The sequence below is a fragment of the Coptis chinensis genome, chromosome 7, assembly GCF_015680905.1.
Source record: "Coptis chinensis isolate HL-2020 chromosome 7, ASM1568090v1, whole genome shotgun sequence".
NCBI classification, from domain to species: domain Eukaryota; kingdom Viridiplantae; phylum Streptophyta; class Magnoliopsida; order Ranunculales; family Ranunculaceae; genus Coptis; species Coptis chinensis.
Genome location: NC_141462.1, coordinates 63488594 through 63502048, shown reverse-complemented (window position 1 = coordinate 63502048; position 13455 = coordinate 63488594). Strand labels below are relative to the sequence as shown.

Here is a 13455-nt window from a genome sequence, read left to right as displayed (position 1 = left end):
GACATCCCAAAACGCGAGAATAGAAATCCAAGCTGACTTTAGGATCTCTAATTCGAAACATCTGTTACATCCAAACACACTAATAATATTCAAATTCTTTAATACATTATTATATATATAAAAATAAACAAAAAAAAAATGATTATTTACAGTTTGTTGCATCAAGTATCCTTTAGTAGCTTCATCCGGTTTTGCAACAAGACCCGGATTGTTAGAAACAGATTCTTTTGCCATTGAACAACAATATGACCGTAAATGAGAGACGTTTGTTTTGTGAGAGAGGAAATTGGTTTTATTATTAGTAGGAAAAAAATGTAATTTTGAAGAGAGTAATGTTGTTGGCTTGATTAGTAGTACTGTTATCATTATCACGTGTTGCAAAAGCCGTCAATTCAATTGCACACGGCCTGAATATATCGAATGAAATTTATGGAACACTTGTCCGAATGAAATATTCATGAGATGGTGAAAATAAGAAAGAAACGAATATAGAACATATCGAAATTCCACCTTCCTTTTGTCAATGACTTTTGAACGCTCAAATGAATAACTTAACATCTGACATTGGTACTATCAGGGCATCTCCAATGGGGGGTGTAAAATTACACCTCCACCTAGGCTCCACGTAGGTGCCATTAGGATTTTACACCTTTAATTGTATAGTATTGTATAACTCATAAATATCCACACTCTATACTCTCCAATGGAAGAGTGTAAAAAAAATAGATTTTAAACTCGAACGTCACTCCAAGTGACGTCCCTCTTTAATTTAAACCTGACGCGTCGGCGGCTTTGACGTCCGAAGTTAAAAAAAATAAAGCTTCAAACGTGTGTTGAAGTGACGTCCGAGTTTTTAAGTTAAACAGACGTTATTTTAAGTGGCGTCCGGACTTTTTTATTAACTAATAGCGAGGGGAATTCCCCACCCTCTCTATTAGCTAATAGACTATTACCTACGGTTTAGCACCCCCATTGGAGAGAGTTTTTTTATATTTGAGGTGTAAAATTTACACTCTATACGGTTTACACCCCCCATTGGAGATGCCCTCACTACACTATATGCTCTGTTTGGTTCGATGTATTTAGATGCAATTGCACCTAATTCCATGTAACCACCCACAAAATAGTATTTGGTAGTAAAATGTAAATGCACCTAATTCCATGTAACCACCCTACAAAACAGTGTTTGGTAGCAAAATGTATATAGGCAAGTTGCAATTATATACACTATATAAGTAGTTTCCATGACATCCACTTGCAGCCAAAAAAGTTGTATAAATAAATGCAAACACAATAGAGGTGCTCTCTTATTTAAGATGTGAAAAAAAGTAGTGAGACAATATAACCAACTTTATAAGATGTGAAAAAAAATAGTGGGATAATGTAACCAACTTTACATCATTTTGCCTTAGATTTACCAAACACTAATAAATTAGATGCAAGAGTGTTTCTACAGCAACTCACACTTTTGAACCAAATTTGTGAACACAATGACGTGGCAAACAGAGAGACCTTGATTTGCAGTACTTCTTTGAGAAATACACACGCACCCCCTGCCTGATGAGTGCCACGTCATTGTGTTCACAATTTTCGGTTCATTTTGTGTGTTGCTAAAGACTTTTCCTTAGATGCAATGCATGCAATACAATCACATACCATTTGCAACTATTTGTTATTTGCAAGTCTGTGCACGAACCAAACAGAGCATATAGACAACCTCACAAAGAAAATACAAGTAAATAAACCACTGCAAATGAGCCGGATGACATCGCAAATCTAACAAAAGGCTGAAATCAAATAGTTACTCAGTTGAATGCTCAATTAATCTAGGGTTATTTAGGGATTGGTCCTACTTATTTAGGGGTATTTAGGGATAGGTCCTAAAATTATCGATTATTAGGGATTGGTCCTACTTCTATCGATTGACCTTGAATCGTCTCAGTTGACCGTGGTCAACCCATTTTATAATAATAAATTTTTCGTTTTTTATCAAAATGGCCAAACTACCCTTCAGCGTGCTTGACACGCTACATTATATTGAATTGTTTGTGAACACCATGTGTCGAACAGTGAGGAATGAAATTTAAGTCTTTCGATCATTTCGTATTCGTATCTCGAGGAAATAAGTGAGATAGAGGGGGAAAAATCTACGCACTCCCCCCATTTTGTCCACTTACTTAATCTTAGTTACAATAGTTCGTCTTCACTCCACTTTTAATCTTAGTCTTAATCTTCTCCATTAAAAATGATAACTTGAAGATCTCTCTTGTTTGCTACCAAACGCTTTAATCTTCACTCACCTAATCTTAGAAAGAAACTTCAACTGTAATTGTTTGCTTTGAAAAAACTTCATTTGGAAATGTTTGAAAAACTTCAACCTGGAATTGTGAGTGTTAGCTAGTCGGGTCGCCGAATTTTGTTCGTGGACATCTCTCTTGTGGTGGTCGTGGATTTTTTTGGAGTTGCTCATTGTAGTCAGTTCAAACTTTGTACGTTTACATGTCAAAACATGCGTTTTTAAAGTGAAAAGCATGGATCTTTAGGATTGTTTATAAAAATCGTGTTTTTATTCCATTATTTGTTTGTATTGATTCAACCCTATGTTTAAAAAACATTTTTTGTAAGAAGATTGCTGTGTGGATGGTTGGGTGGATATATATGCATGTATTTTGTTCTTAGGGTACTCTTCACTACACCATAACAGGCTATTTGCAACGGCAAAAAAGCGTTGCTAATAATTTTTGCAACGCTTTTTAAGCGTTGCAAATATGGCGTCGGTAAAGTGTTGGAAATATTTGCAACGCTTAAAAAGCGTTGCAAACAGAAATTCAAAGCGTTGCAAACAAAAATTTCCAACGCTTAAAAAGCGTTGCAAACAGAAATTCAAAGCGTTGCAAACAGAAATTTCCAACGCTTAAAAAGCGTTGCAAACAGAAATAATTTTTACCAACGGTTTGTAACCGTTGCAAAGTTGTTAATTAATTTAAAAAAAAATAATTTAAAATTCATTTGTAACGGTTATAAACCGTTGCTGATGGGTTGCTAATAAAAAAAAAAATAATTTCTCATATTTTGTAGCGAGACCAGCTAAACCTACAATAACCAATGAATACAAGAATGGTTTAGACAAATATATATATAGCTACAAACTCACTCCAAACTTAAACAAACAAAATTAAGGACAGAAACAAACTTCCCACGAAACAAACCACCCTTGCTTTCAAAATCTTCCTTTCACTCTAGGAAGTCCTTGGCATCTTCAAACCCAAAAAGCTCAACACCTTCGCATTCCCCTTCCACGGCCACAGAAACCTGCCCCGCCATGCCCTCAACCCATCGCTCTAGCAAGTAGCATCTCCTTGTGCACTCTCCATTTGGATTATCAATACAATGAATAGCCATTAGAAAATAACAATGCAAAGAAAAATTAAAAACACTATGACTACCAAGGATGGCACAGTGGAATGAAAAAAGAAATAACAGAAGGCTGAACAACTGAACTCTTGGGATATGAAGACACTGAACTTTTGGCCGAGTGTAACATGTTTGATAGATAACACTACAAACGCCATACAACTAGCTGGAGAAAACCTTACCTTCGGGTTCTTCACGGTCTCGTCCACACTTAGAATTAGGCAAGCTGCCTCTGTTGTCGCATTTATAGCATTTATCTGAGACATTTGCAATCACGACCAATGTAGGTAAAAAGAAACTGAACAAAACAACATGGGAAAGAACATTGAATACCTTAACAACAGTAGGTTCCCATACAAAGTTGGCAAATGTATCTATGATTCCACCAGTGTTTATATCGACCCCGTAGCTGTTGCAACTTTTAATTTCTATTAAAATCACAAATACCTTAGCTGTTTGAGGCATTTGACCTGGTTCTTTCTTTACTTTCTCCTGTGAAACAAGCATTCTATGTTAATGGGACTACACAATATTGGCAGTGATCCTGAAAAGCATAAAACAGAGGGGTATAATAAGCAAGACTGACCTGAAGTTCCACATCCTTTATTATAAGCAAAGCTCCTTTACAGCCAAGCTCATGCTGGAGAACTTTTATCTGTAAATGAAAAATACAAAATTAATAAACCCATCTCTTAAAAGCATGTGATCCAAAGAAAGAGAAATTAGAACATTAAATGCTTACCCTGTCTTTATCACGAGTGCGTTCCTGCAAAATCAAATAAAAAGTAGAGTTACATCCATCGCCAAACGTAGTAATCCAGCACATATAGTAAAAAGAAGGGGTAAAGCATACTGACTATTGTTATCTGTGCATTTGTTTGAGCAAGTAGCTGATTCTGCTGCTGAAATTTGAGAACATTAGTTCTAAGTTTTGATATCTCAGTTCCCGCCAATTCAAGTAGTTTACTTCGCTGTACTTTTTACTTGAATATAGTACAGTTTTTTACCAAAAAAAAAATTCTAGTGCAGTTAGTTTATAGAGCACGTTGCAAAATCTTGTATCATATCAGTCAAAATTCTAAGGTTCAACTAGAAATCAATCTCCATAATACCGAGAATTCTCTGCTCCGTATAGCGTCACAAGAAATCAAATTTGTACCGGCCTCTCCTGTGCCCTATTAAAGAAGGCTTCCGATTACTTGTTTTTTCTTGATTCTCCTGTATACTTACTGATTAGTCGCTCCACATCTTTCCAGAACAAACCTTCCACCAATATTCCATCCTTCGTAAACCTACAAAATGTTACCAAAGAAAGTCTTGGACTGCCCTGAAATATAGACAAAGAAAAGATGCGCAATATATATAACATACCATCCAGTAACACTCTTGGTAAACTCTACTGGTTCCTTAGCAGAAACAGATTTAGGGTCAGCACTGGCAATTCTGAGAGTATATAGGTCAGAATACCTTGGTAGATTCGAAGAGACCACCAACCCCGTACTGTTGAAGGATCCCTACAGGAAGATAACAATGAAAAGAATGAAAAAAGACGAAGATGCCATAAATCAAACATGACTTCAAGTAGTTTACAGGCAATTCCATAATAACGTTCACTGCATCCAATTTTGTAACTATAAACAGACCACGTGCTGCACATTGCATACTAACCCGTGTGGAATAAACAACCACACGGGTTGCTTCAGTATGAGGGGGCTGCTGCGAATTTTAGCGCTGTGGTTGAGGATCAGGAGGATCTTGAGCACGAGCATGAGGGCAGTGTTGATGCTGTCCATGAGGGCTCTGTGGTACATGAGGGCACTGCTGTCCATGAGGATGCAGGGCGCAACCCGGCAGAGAAAGCTCCGGATATACACTGGTTGGCCTATTGGAACCAGGCTGAAATGGTGCAACAGAACAACTCAAAATCAAAACTAGCAGAGCTAGCAATTTAGTGATTCAGCATAATAATTTCACAGTTACAAGCCACAACAATGACTTACCTATGAAGTCAGTAGTAGTAGCAGCAGCAGTGGTCGTACTTGTGTAGAAGAACATATTCTACAATGTTTGGGCAAGAGTCTCGTAACAGGCATGCACATTTAAATTCAACTTCCTCCCAATTGGTACTCCATCCATGTTAACCTTGACAAACAGAGAACTCCCAAGATGACCTTTCTTCTGAACATTGCCATTGTTGTTGTTTCTTTCATCAGATTTCTTGTTTGTAACATCCTTATTTTTATTAGTCTCAATGACCATTTTGTCTTCATCGACCGAGGAATTCTTGGTTTGATTAACCAAGCTGTTAATCCTATAAGTCCTAATAGGTGGCCACCCCACAACCTGACTGCTACCAACAAATTAAGAGTCTTTAATATTGTAATACTAGTAATTCCAATAGACCCTAAAAAAAAGTCCATTCAAACACCAAAAATAGGAAATTTCAGACAGGCAAAAAAAACAAAAACAAAAATAAAAATAAATTATTATATCTTATCAACAAATCACACAAGACGAGAAAAAATAAGAATAATTTATGAACACTGAGCAAAATACAGATGATAAAGTAACACTCTTGACAAGCAAAGAAAACCAATAATGGAAAATGAGTTTACCTGACACCGCCATTTGGAGAAGAAGAACCAGGTGGATCAGCAGCAGGTCTTTTAGTACCAGAAACAGGAGTTTTAAGTGAACAAGGATGATTAATAACAGCATTATTATTACCAGAAGATGATGAAGAAGAAGAAATACAAGAACCAAAATCTTCTTCTTCTTCCTCCTCTTTTTTCTTCTACCTCCCTCTTTGTGGGATAAGAGAATATAACTTCAAATCTTCTCAATCTGTGTGTCTCTTTGTATCCCACACAAGTGTTATATAAAGTGTTTTAGTTTCATCCGATCGATTTCATTTTTCCTCCAAAAAATACCATCTCATTCTTTCTCGGTAGCCTTTTCAAACAATCCAATGAGTTTAAATTGAAGGATCCGTGTGTGCATAATTATAATTTTCAGCTCAGAGCATTTACCGTCATCAATGCATTGGCGACACCAATAGTTACCGATAAAAGGTACATTATATTGTGCATGCTGCTGGGAAGAATGAGGATCCCTGCACCAGAGAATATCCATAGAACACTTCCAGCAGTAAAGAAGACCTTGAGACGATTACCAGTCCACGTCATCTCCTACAAAGTGTATTATTAATGGGTTAATGAATGGATTAAAAATGATACATAAAACATAAGAACAAAATGTTGAACGAAAGGATTGAAATCGAAAAGCAAACCTGTAGAATGACAGATACCACAAAACTGCATATGTATATGATGGCAGGTACCTACTCACATTCGTTAAATGGTAAGGTAGGACACAAAAGAAAGACGTGAAAGATTGTAAATAACAAGTTTATGACATATAGGCACTTACAACAGCCTTTGATGATTGACCCATTTGCAGATCATTAATGACATAGAATGCAAGAAGTGCCTGTGAAATAAAGTAGTAGCATTAATGCACAAAGACAACTTGAAAAAACCTATTCACTACATTTCTCTTCCATATCAACTGCAGTAATTGCACAGAAAAACTGATACCAAATAAGTTTTAATTCATCTTTGAATATGAAAATAAGAGAGCTATTACCTGTGATACGTTGGTCACTAGTCGGGTGAGCATATAAAGCACGGCAACTTGGTAGTACAAAACTTTCTTGAACCAATGGGCCCATGAAATTCTTTGACGAACTTTCCCTGGAACATTTGTTTCAACCTATGAAAAGGACACTTTTTTTTCACACTTAATCAAATTGGTTCACTACTTAAATGCTTGTTCATGAAGAGCTCAAGAACGGAGAACACGATTGAGAATAGTAAACACACCTTGGTTCTTTTGTTCCAATCAGAAATATGCCCACAAAACAGCAGCCGAAAAAAATTGACAGGTATGCTATCCAACGGTACTGCTCAATTCACAAAAGGGTAAGACTAAAACCTAATGATAAGAATTCTAAATATGTTAAGTTCACCAAAAACATACCTCATTTTCAATGTCAATACGTGTTCTAGACTTGCTAGCACTGAAAACAGCTAAAGCAACAGCATAGAGGGTAAGATTGGCCACCTTTTCGATGAACAAAACAAAAAGGATCATTAGTGGCTTTGATTATAATGTCCAAACAAAAAAATCAATTAAAATCATAAATAAGATGTGCTAACCATTGTAAAAGCATTACGGCAGCTAGCTAGGACAACTCTGCTTGTTGGATTTAGTGTGATGCAATTCACCATAGACCTTCAATGTATTGAATTACAAACTAAATAACATTACTGATAAGAAAAAACATAAAAAGGAAAAATGTACAGACAGATTGATTTAAAACTGCAAGGAATGAAGGACCAGTACATATGTGAGACTTGTGCAGCAGCCCAACCCACATTGAAAATTGCTGAAAACACGCTGTATCCAACCGTTCGCATTATAGATGAATTTGTACCGAAGATTTTGCAAGGAAGGCAACCACCAAACACAGAAGAAAATGAAATAGCGACTACAGCTGATCCTGCACCATGCCATAATTTGAAATGTCCAAACCTGTCTATCTAACATGCAAAGAAGGAATTTTTTTACTGCGACAAGTAGAGAATGAATGAAAGAAATTGCTGTTTTTTTTTTTTCAGGATTGAAATGTGTTATTGGCACTTCGGTTATGATTTATCACAGAAACACGTCAAGATACTACACAACAAGAATTGTAGACACGATCCATGATTGCTTTTAATCCCAACAATTTGTGTTCAAGTCGTTATTACAGGGCAGGACAGATTTGAAAGTTCCTACACCAGATACTAATTCTAATGAAGCATGGCATTTGCAATATTAATACAGTTTGAAGATAAACTAAACCTTCAGGGCCGTGTCCATGCTATCCTTTTCAGGCATATACAGAAGCTACTCCAGACAAAAATGTGAAAACCCTTGTCAGTTAAAACGTGGGATTTGGGTATCTAAACTCCAGTTACAGTATGTGTCCAAGTCCCAACACAATGAATGAGGGTCTCTGGACCGTATAAATCACATTGAACACCGACGTATTAGTTTCTAACTTTCTATTAGACATGTTCCTAATAGAGTGCAATCAAAAACAAAGATCTACAATAAATGAGATATCCAACAACATATCGTTCTTCTCAACTTTATCATTTTGTAAGCCTTACAACTAATAAAATATAGGTGACAAACAAGTAATGTAGCTAACAAAAAGTATTGTTCTTATCATCATCAGCATTTTGCAAACCCAAAATCGATAATAAATTAGGCGATGTAAAATAGAGCCTGAAGCACCTACTCAAGAACGACACCTTAGGAATATCATACAACTAAGTTTAAATGCTTCAAATGAAGAATGTTCCAGATATGTCGCTATAATTCTCAAACATACTCAAAAGCCAAAAGAATGAGGTAACAAAATAAAGAATATACAAGAAGAAGTAGATAAAGAGAGGGGGTTGGTTATGACTTGAATCAACTGATTATGTCTGCACTATCTACAGAAATTCACAATATTACCAAGATTATTTTGGTAGCTCCTATAGCTCTAGTGATTACCAGGAGTTCAAGGTTCAAGTTCACTCGTGAATTAACTTCTTTGATCACACCAAAAAAAAAAAAATCAGGAAAAGCAAATGCGTTCAAACTTCAGAGCCTTTTCAGTCAAAATCACGAATGCCTATATAAAGAGATCCAAATGCATACCTTGTTACTGCAACAACTACACCAACTGCCACAAGTAAGCAACCGACAATTTGATTAAACGTATACTTTCTTCCCAAAATCACTGTAGAGAGCAGCAGTTGCCATACCAAAAATGTCTGCGAGGTAAGAAAACAAAATGACGAGGATGCCAAACCAATATATGACAAGTTGGTCTAACAAGGCCCATTAGACAATAAAGATAGAACATCACACTTATATGGAGTAAGCAATGAATGAGCAATCAGATTCCAAGTTTATTCAACAATTTTTTGGTACAGGAAAGATATACCAGGTTTCATTCATTTGTTTTTTATATGATAAATCGAGACATAACTAACTTTTTTGAGTCTAACTATGGCCGTATAATTGGGTAACACTTGTTCATTTTCGTAATCAGGTAAGAGTATGAACAATTATGCCAGTTTTTAAGAGCTAAAAACATAAAATGAAGATGGAGCTCAGGTACTCTTTGACGGTCATAATGAGTATGTTACTATCTAAGTCTTCTTTGCAAATTGGAAGAAAGTGAATTGAACTTTACAAATCAACATCACCTGACTTAATATTGGTATAGCTGGTCCTGGAAGCATTGCTGAAAAGGGGTATGCAAAACTCATTAGTACACAAAAAATTAATAATGCACCAACTAATTGTACCTTTCCACCCTTTAAAAGCTCAACAAAGGAGAACAACACAGTCTTTGCTTATGGTGCTCGATATCTGACTTATATAAAAGCAAAGTTTCACTTGTATCAATAAACCCTGGGAACAAAATGGAATATACATTTCAGTTCGTCCCGGAGCATTGAATTTGAATAATGATCTCTACTTAATCGTAACTGCCTCGCCTAAGTGTAATACTAACTACGATCTAAGTTTCAGATATACCTCCAGCAGACATCCCAGCAGCAAGTCCAAGGGCTTCTAGAATACCAATTAGCACAAAAGAAGATTTGGGAAGGGATAGCATTTCCTTCGTCACGAGTCCAGCACAATATCTTGCGAACAAGATGGAAAAGTATATACCAACATACCTGCATATAAGAAGTAAAACATTAGTGAAAGGGCAGTGCAACATTTATCTTAACCAACATTCCAATTCCCACCTTGATACAAATACACTTTGTACAATCTAGCTGTCTATGAAACCAAATACACTCAAACTTAATTTTCACAACCAAAGAAAAATACCCAAGTCCCAAAACTCAAACAAATCTCATGAGCACAAATATACATTGGTGCACAAACAATTTTTACACTACAATAAAAAAACAATTACGTAAACAGATTACCCGAATGTGGTGAATTGAGCAAGAAAGAAAGGGTACTCCTTCATAGGAACAAGAGCAAGTTTATATAAAACTCAATTCACGACAGTGAAAACAACGGTAATTGCAGAACCAACAATGACTGGTCCCTTAATACTCTCACTACTAACTCCTCCTCCTGATTCTTCTGATGATGATAAACATTCAACTCTTTTACTATGAAATGGTTTATTAAACAGTAAATGGTTTATTAAATGGTGTGGTTAGAGAGAGTTTTGAGCTGAAGTTCTGAGGTGGTTTGATTGAGATGAGTGGAAAGTGTGAGTTGTTATGAAAAATGGAGTTGTTATTTATATGCAAGTGTTTATGAGAAGGAGGGAGAAGGGTCGACGACGATTTATCAAAAAATAAAGTCATACCTGGCCCCGTTTTGATCTGATGCCAAAATCTCAGCAACCATAGCTTTCTTCGCATCCATCGCCATAATAACCAACAAGATTCTTGGCACATTTCTCAAATTTGAAATTCTAGAAGTAGAAATCAAACCCCCAAAAGTGCAATCAAAGCAACAAAGATCATAGATGAATTCAGCCCTAACCCCTCTTCAACTCAAAACTTTTTTTACCCTAAAAAACATAATAGGAAGATGGGCACTACTGACTGGGGTTAGATTTTTCTGTTACTATTTAGGAGAGAAATCAGAGAATTTGAGAGAGGGAGTGAAGCAGGCAGCGGCTACAGCAAGTGAGTGAGAGCTTGAACAATAAAAATGAACAAATAAACTAACTGAAAAGGTCTTACCTTGAGAACTGAAAAGTTAGGAAGAAAGGACGGAGCTTGAGCAAATTTGAACAAATCCACTATTTTTCAGGATCTGAAAGTGCAAGTAAAGCAAGGATAAGGTGCAGTCGAACTTTCATCTCTTTCAATCCATACCTGATGAGAATAATCATACCACGACTTCCTCCAAAATTAACCACTGAAACAGTTTATTGAATGGCCAACATAGAGTAAAACCAAGAAACCCCATTTCTCATATACTAAACCCCCTAACCCTAGGTTTAGAAATTATAAAATAGAACTAAAAAGGGGTGGTAAAATTGCATATTGTGGCTTCCAAACCCCGTCTCTCTTTCTCCATTTCATCGTGCTCTATAATCTATATGGTGGTTCTGGTACACAAGTGTGTTTTCTTTGTTGAAAATAGAATGAAGGTTTCTCTATAATCTATAAAATAGAATGAAGGTTTCTCTTTGTTGAAAAGGACATAAAGATAAGAAAACCCTAACCTAACCCAGCGGCTGTTAGAGAGAAAGAGAGGTTTTCTATTTTGACATACCGACGACGATTTCTTTTTTGTTTCTCTATTTTTGAAATTTCGAAGTTGTTTTGGTTTTGGATTTGTAACAACTTCTCCAACGCTTTTAAGCGTTAGCAATTAATTCGGAAATTCACTCAAATAAACCAACGCTTTTACAACATTGCCAACGCTTATTTAGCGTTGGCAATTTACTAACGGTAAATAAGCGTTGCAAAGCAAAAAAGGTGCGTGTTGCAAATATCCTATTATGGTGTAGTGCTTGTTATTGCATGTTCTTAAAAGTAGGACTATTTTATTGTGATAAGTGTATAATGTCAGCATTTTTTGTTGCTTTGTTATGTCCAGTATTATTATGAACTATGGCCAAGACGGTGCTAGGTGTAAAAACAGTTTGTTGTACATTATGGGGGTTCTTGGGGACAACTACCCCAGGAAGATTAAAGGGTAGTGATTACAAAGGTGGTAGGAGAAGCAAGATCTATGGAATTTGATGGGGATGAATTTCGTATGTTTGATTTGAAAAAGGATGTGCAAAACTTGGTTGGTGTGGGAGTTGAATTTCAAATGGCAAGTATCATTCAAAGGGTATATTTGCGAGGGTTAACAAAAGATGAACACCTATTACATATGTGGCATGAGCTTAAACCCGATAGAGACAAAAAATACCACTGTATGTCTTTCCGGCTCCAACAACTTCTAAACCCACTAGAGCTCCTATAATCCCACCATCGCCCCGACAATGATCTCCCCACCAATGAAGTCACCATAAAGGCCCAACCCGGTAAAAGCCCAACCAAGTAAAAAGGCCTAGCGGTAAAAGCTCAACCGGTAAAGGCCCACTGATTAAGTCCACACCGGTAAAGGCCCACCCAATACCCATTACCCCTAAAAAGAAAAGTGTCCAAGTAAGTGCTAGTGTTAGAAAATCCCCTAGATTTACTCCCACCACTCTATACCACCACCAAGTCCTATACCACCACCAAGTCCCATACCACCACCACCAAGTAAGACTATCACCCTTTTGTACTTCCAACAACCCCAACAAAAGTATAAAATGGGTGAGGCGGTTAGAGTTAGAAGATCCTCAGGGAACCCAGATTCCCCGTAGACAACCAAAATTCTTCAAATAATGTCCAACCTTGAGAAACCCCTTACCGAGAAACCCCTTAGTGTGAAACCCTCTTGTGAAACCCCTACCAAAAGCAAGAAAAACCTTTAAGAAGGTCGGGTAGCTCTGAAGTTGAAACCAACCAACATGAGCCCTAATGGAGAGACTTTGATGTTGGACCTTGTGTCTTCCGTGATGATGAAGTAGAAAATAGTTGAAGTTGAGCATGTTGTGGAAGTTCTTTGAACCCGAAGTTGCTTACATCCCAATGATGTTGTGGATGATTGGGAACATGTATTGGGTTCACTTGATCTAGAAACATTTGATGAGGTTACTTTAGGTGAGACTTTTTACGGATGGTGATGGTGATGATTAGATGACAAGGATAGAAGTGATGATGGAGGTGACAAGATGTATAAATATGGTTATAGTTTTGGACCAGTTTTTTGGTAATCATCACAAATAATGATGAGTGGAGTGTTGAAGATGAGGATGAAGAAGATTACAACTACAATCCTTCTCGATAGTGACTACTCAAGTATGTGGTGTCTTTGATGATGAGGCCTTGGGTGACATGGAGCCAATGGAGG

The 13455-nt window shown here is 36.7% G+C and overlaps 1 protein-coding gene and 1 pseudogene across 7 annotated transcripts; both read right to left on the bottom strand.

The window, feature by feature from the left end:
* Positions 1–4435: 4435 nt before the first annotated feature.
* LOC147488362 (uncharacterized) lies at positions 4436–8355 on the bottom strand (annotated as a pseudogene). The gene is made up of 13 exons (XR_015202819.1): positions 8320–8355; positions 7819–8015; positions 7632–7707; positions 7453–7536; positions 7294–7375; positions 7060–7199; positions 6844–6903; positions 6704–6754; positions 6030–6602; positions 5415–5761; positions 5083–5310; positions 4786–4928; positions 4436–4706 (listed from the first exon to the last, which is right to left on the bottom strand). The product of XR_015202819.1 is annotated as an uncharacterized LOC147488362 (transcript).
* Positions 7984–11742, bottom strand: LOC147488361 (protein CLT2, chloroplastic-like). Of its 6 annotated transcripts, XR_015201973.1 has the most exons (6): positions 10856–11739; positions 10057–10202; positions 9825–9930; positions 9723–9760; positions 9169–9284; positions 8948–9059 (listed from the first exon to the last, which is right to left on the bottom strand). XR_015201973.1 is itself a non-coding variant. In XM_086572410.1 (5 exons), exons 1-5 carry the CDS (start codon positions 10918–10920, stop codon positions 9053–9055), a joined length of 369 nt encoding a protein of 122 aa, XP_086428536.1. In that variant the 5' UTR covers positions 10921–11742; the 3' UTR covers positions 8954–9052. The 6 variants fall into 6 exon arrangements, 3 of the variants coding, with proteins under 3 accessions (XP_086428536.1, XP_086428535.1, XP_086428537.1); XR_015201974.1 differs by lacking the exons at positions 8948–9059; positions 9723–9760 and adding an exon at positions 7984–8015; XM_086572410.1 differs by lacking the exon at positions 9825–9930 and having other exon boundaries at positions 8954–9056; positions 10856–11742.
* Between the last annotated feature and the right edge of the window lie 1713 nt (positions 11743–13455).